Genomic DNA, 5,520 nt, shown 5'->3' on the forward strand with positions numbered 1-5,520 from the left:
TGCCAATTGTGAGTGTAAAAGTACGAAGGGTGATGCCATGCCAAATGAGAGTAAAAGCATGAAGGGTGGTGTCGTGCCATTTTTAGATTATCAATTGCTCATTTTATTATTGATACATTAATTGGCTGCTAAGTGATACTTCTCCTGCTGAAATTATTATATCCTTCCCTTCGCATGTTCCCGCCCAATTTATATATTGTTATTTATTGTATCATGGTTACTTCGTATTTGTATACAGTTGTACAGGTTGTTTATGTACGTGTCTTGTCTTAGCCTCGTCACTACTTCGTCGAGGTTAGGCTCGATACTTACCAGTACATGGGGTCGGTTGTACTGATATTGCACTCTGCACTTCTTATGCAGATTTCAGAGTTGGTCCCAGCGGCGTACCGTAGATTTGCCCGAATACAGCTACCAGTGGAGACTTGAGGTATAACTGCACATCGTTCGCAGTTCTGAAGTCCCCTTCTATATTGTCCCAGCTGTGTATTATATTTCAAACAGCTTGAATTTTATTCAGACCTTTATTTGTATTATTCTAGAAGCTCGTGCACTTGTGACTCTAGTTCTGGGATGGTATTTAGGCATCTCTATTATTATGGATTATACACTACATTTCAGACTTTACTTCCGCAATTATTTCTTTGTTATTAATTAATTTAAAATTATTTTTAAATGGATAATATTATTCTAACATTGGCTTGCCTAGCAAGTGAAATGTTAGGCGCCATCACGGTCCCGAAGGTGGAAATTTCGGGTCGTAACACCTTGACCTGACCTCGTTACTACTCTACCGAGGTTAGGCTTGGCACTTATTGGGTACCGTTGTGGTGTACTCATGCTACTCTTCTGTACATCTTTTTATATAGATCTAGGTACTTCCTATCAGCCCAGGCATTAGCTGGGATTCTGCTGCGGAGACTTCAAGGTATACCTACCGGCATCTGCAGGCCTCGGAGTCTCCTCCCTCTAGATCTCTTTATGCATTATCTTTTCAAATATAGACATTGATGTATAGGATTATCCAGTATTTCTACTTAGAATTTGTGACTTGTAATTCGTCGGGTCTCGGGATTTGTATATGATGAGTTATAACGTTTGCTTTATATGGCTGGTGAGTTTGAGACTTAATTATTGTTTCAGTTAATTCCGCATGTTTGTTAGTCTTACCTAGTCTTAGAGATTAGGTACCGTCACGATCAGAGCCCTTGATGCTCATTAATTCCCATCTAATCTTGGGCGTCGCTTCTATTTAGCTATTTACTACTCCTACTAACTAATTCAAAAATTTAAATAGTAATGGTTCATGACAATTCCTTCCCATAAATTACAATCCTTGACCTCAAGGATTAAGAATCGAAATCTGGAAATGTATCTTTAAGGAATTGGTAGTCTTCCCAAGTGGCATCTTCAGGTGAAAGGTTAAACCATTGAACTAACACCTTAACAACAGTGATATTGTTCTTCTTGACCATCTGCCTCTGTAGAATAGCTATGGGCTTAGCCTGGAACTGACCACTTTCACCCGTGAAAGGCAGAGTAATTTGAGCTACCACTTTATTGCCTTTCTTCTTCTTAAGGAATGACACACGGAATACAGGATGCACCTTTGATTTAGAGGGCAATTCCAGCTTATAAGCTACATTGCCAATCCTAACAATGATTTTTTAAGGGCCATAATGTTTAGAACATAGCATCAATTTCTTTCTAAGAGCAATAGATGTTTGCCTGTAAGGCTGTAGTTTCAAGTAGACCATGTAGCTTCAAAGGGAGTGCACTGTAATCCTGCGTGGAAGTTTGTGTTGTCCCACCACTTTGCTGAGGAAAGCCATTGTTTCCACTGAGTAGGCTTGCTAGCATAGATGCATATAAGGTAATTCTCAATGCATCTATTCATCGTCTCAATCTGCCCATCATTCTGAGGATGATAAGCAATGCTATAATTCATTCGAGTGCCCAATAATTTAAACAATCAATGCCAAAAGTTACTCATATGTCAGCGACAATGGATTCTGGGGTGCCATGCAAACTGTGGATCCTCTTCCAAAACTTGTCAGCTACTATTGTAGTAGTAAAGGGATGGGTGAGGGCTACGAAGTGAGCATACTTTGACATCGTATCCACCACCACAAGTATAACATCCTTGTTTTTGGGATTTGGGTAAGCCTTCAATAAAATCCATGCTGAAATGGCTCCAAACTTTGTTAGGAATAGGTAGAGGTTATAAAAGTTCAAGATATGCCACATTTTCCTCTTTGTTTATGTGACACGCATCATAACTAGTCACATGCTGCACCACTATTTGTTTCATTCTTGGCCAATATAACAGTGAATCCAACCTCTTAAAGGTTCCCAATTGTCCAGAGTGTCCTCCAATAGAGGAGTCATGAAAAGCGGATACTAGTTGTTGTCTTAGTCTTCCAGTCGCTCCCACATAGATCTTATCCTTTTCTTCTTAGAATCCCAGAGGAGGAGTGCCATATGTTAGGACCATTCAAGTCCATTATTAGTTGAACAATGAGCCCTTGAGCTTGTGCAATATCTACATAGCTAGCTCATATTTCCTGCATCTATATAGGAACTAAGACACTGATAGTTAGCAATTGTCCAGTGCCATGATCTGTGTAATCATCTGGCTTCTCATGCTGCCTAAAGAGTGCATCAGCCACTATGTTCTTATCCCCCCTCTTGTATTGGACTTCATAATCTAGCCTTAGCAATTTAGTTAGACCTTTTTTGTTGAATAACTGAAGTTACCTTTTGCTCCAAGAGGTATTTTAAATTATGGTGATCTGTTCTCACCACAAAATGTTTGAACTGCAATAGTGTCTCCATTTGTCAATTGCATTTGATAAGTCCATGTATTCCTGCTCATATATGGATTTTCCCATGTATTTCTATGCTAATACCTTGCTAAAATAAGCAATAAGCATACCTTCTTGTATTAGGACAACCCCAATACCGCTGTGACTTGCATAAGTCCCAACTATGAATTCCTTAGAATAGTCAGGTAGTGCTAATAATGGAGTGGAGGTCTTGGCTGTTTTGAGCGACGAAAATGCCATATCAGTTCCAGTATTCCACTTGAAGGAGTCCTTTTTAGCAGATCAGTGAGAGGCCTGCATATAGTGCCATAATTTGCCACATATTTTTTATAGTAACCTGTTAAACCTACGAACCCTCTGAGAGCCTTAACTGAATTAGGCCTAGTCCAATCCATCATAGCTTGAATTTTGACAGGGTTAGTGGAAACTCTATCCTTAGTGATACTATGCCCCAGGTATTCCACCTTAGGTTGTGCAAAGGAGCACTTTGACCTTTTTGCAAATAAAGAATGTTTCCTCAGTGTGCCAAACACAATAGTGAGATGCTGAGTGTGCTCGTCTAGTGATAAGCTGTAAATGAGTATGTCATCAAAGAAAACTAGGAGAAATTTCCTAATTAAGGGTTGAAAAACCCGATTCATCGATGCTTGGAATGTTGCAGGTGCATTGGCTAGCCCAAATGGCATCACCTTGAACTCATAATGACCCAAGTGAGTTCTAAAAGCATTCTTGTGCACATCCTCAACCCTCATTCTGATATGATGATATCCAGCCCTTAAATCCACTTTTGTAAATACCACAGAGCCATAAAGTTCATCCAACAAGTCATCCACAATAGGAATTGGGTACTTGTCTTTAATAGTGATGTTATTTAAACCTCTGTAATCTACATAAAACCTCCAAGTGCCATCTTTCTTTTTAACAAGCAAAGTTGGAGATGAAAAAGGAGATCGACTTTGCTGAATTGTGCCATTAGTAAGCATTTCCTTAACCTACTTCTCTAACTTCTCTTTCTGTTAATAGTTGTGTCTGTAAGGCCTCAAACTAACAGGCATTGATCCAGGTTTGAGTAGAATTTCATGGTCCAAAGACCTGACAGTAGGCAATGATGTAGGCTCAGCAAAAATATCTGTATACTAATCTAACACCCTTGTAACAGCTTCTGCTACTGGTTCTTGATTGCTCACTGAACATGTCTTCAGCATGAATAAGTGAGAAATGATAGCATGACCTTTCTTGATCATTCTTCCCAATGAACCACTTGAAATGATGCTCATCCTTCCTTCTTTGGGAATGCCATAAAGTGCCAGTTTGTTACCCTTCCTCCCAATGGTAACACACTTCCTTTCACGATCAAATTTGGTTGGGTTATGCTTCTTCATCCAATCATTCCCTAAGATAGTATCGCAACCACCAAGTAGAATGATAAGCAAATCTTCTTAAAAGGACTTGCCTTGCATCTTCCACAAGAACCCTTTGCAAATGGAAGTGCACATAACATAGTTACCATCAGCTACAGTAACTCTTACTGGGGGCAATAGCTGGATTGATAACCTGTCTCTTTGATAGTGTTTTCATCGATGAAACTATGCGTGCTACCTGAATCTATCAACACAGTCAGGTTCATATTCTTCATATTTCCCTTGACCAGTATAAAGCTCACTCCTGGATTACTAACAGATAGTGCACTCATACATACAACTTCCTGAACTTCCTGCTCAATTTCCCCTTCTATGACTATCTCAGTTAGTGCTTCAGTAGTATCGATACTAGTCTCGATTTCTCCCACCAAGCAATTAAGTTGCTTCTTCTAGCACTGGTGGCCTGGTATATATTTCTCGCCACACCTGAAACATAAGTGATGTCACGACCCAATTTCTCTCATAGGCCGTGATGACACCCAACGTTACTGCTAGGCAAGCTAAAAGTGAACTAACTCTATGATCAATTCTTTTAGAAATTTGAAATAGATGATTTTTAGTTTGTGCATAAATAAGAAGTAAGAATTTAATAAAAATGAGAGATCAAAATTTTGAAAGCAAGTGAGATTAGTAAAATAACCCAAAACCATCAAGTCTACTAGCATAAATCTCCAAGACCAGGTGTCACAAGTGTATGAGCTACTAGTAGAATATACAAAAGAATACTACACGACTATCTGAAATGAAATAGACAGAAAATAAAGCAAAAGAAAGACTTCGGCTACTGCAAAATGGGTTCGGAAGGCAGCTCACCGCTAAGTCTTATAGTAGTCAAGAATGCGTGCCGGACTGATATCCAGATGCACCTACCTCAGATCCTGCACGATTAGTCCATAAGTGTAGCATGAGTACATAAATAACATGTACCGAGTAAGTATCCAATCTAACCTCAAAGAACTAGTAATGAGGGGTGAAGTATCTAAGATGAGCCTTCCTGTTGTAGTATCATTCAATGGTTTGCTTCTGTGCTGCCATCCTTATTATAGCTGCTTCTCTTCTTTGCTCGAGTAAATCCAAGGTCGTTCTTAACTCTTCATCATTTGATTCTTCTGTTGCTTGTGTGAATCTCGTACTTGGCTCTCCTATTTCAACTGGGATTAAGGCTTCTGAACTATAAACAAGTGAAAATGGTGTTTCTCCCGTGCCTGTGTTTGTTGTTGTTCGATAAGCCCATAATACTCCTGGTAACACCTCGGGCCAATTGCCTTTTGATT

The 5,520-nt window shown here is 39.4% G+C and overlaps 1 protein-coding gene across 1 annotated transcript; it reads right to left on the reverse strand.

Annotated features, from left to right (window-relative positions):
* Positions 1–1,349: 1,349 nt before the first annotated feature.
* LOC138905192 (uncharacterized) lies at positions 1,350–2,891 on the reverse strand. The gene is made up of 3 exons (XM_070193697.1): positions 2,803–2,891; positions 1,755–1,937; positions 1,350–1,653 (listed from the first exon to the last, which is right to left on the reverse strand). The coding sequence occupies exons 1-3, from the start codon at positions 2,889–2,891 to the stop codon at positions 1,350–1,352; spliced, it is 576 nt and encodes a 191-aa protein (XP_070049798.1).
* Positions 2,892–5,520: the final 2,629 nt, after the last annotated feature.

This window comes from Nicotiana tomentosiformis, chromosome 2 (assembly GCF_000390325.3).
Source record: "Nicotiana tomentosiformis chromosome 2, ASM39032v3, whole genome shotgun sequence".
Taxonomy (NCBI): domain Eukaryota; kingdom Viridiplantae; phylum Streptophyta; class Magnoliopsida; order Solanales; family Solanaceae; genus Nicotiana; species Nicotiana tomentosiformis.

Bases quoted from the DNA above. Each gene is read 5' to 3' on its own strand.
- LOC138905192 (XM_070193697.1), bottom strand. From the start codon at position 2,891: ATGGGAAAATCCATATATGAGCAGGAATACATGGACTTATCAAATGCA. The intron at 1,938-2,802 runs GTGAGAACAGAT...AATGAATTATAG, and splicing joins TGCAGTTCAAACATTTTGTG to CATTGCTTATCATCCTCAGA. The intron at 1,654-1,754 runs GTCTACTTGAAA...AATCATTGTTAG, and splicing joins ACTCCCTTTGAAGCTACATG to GATTGGCAATGTAGCTTATA.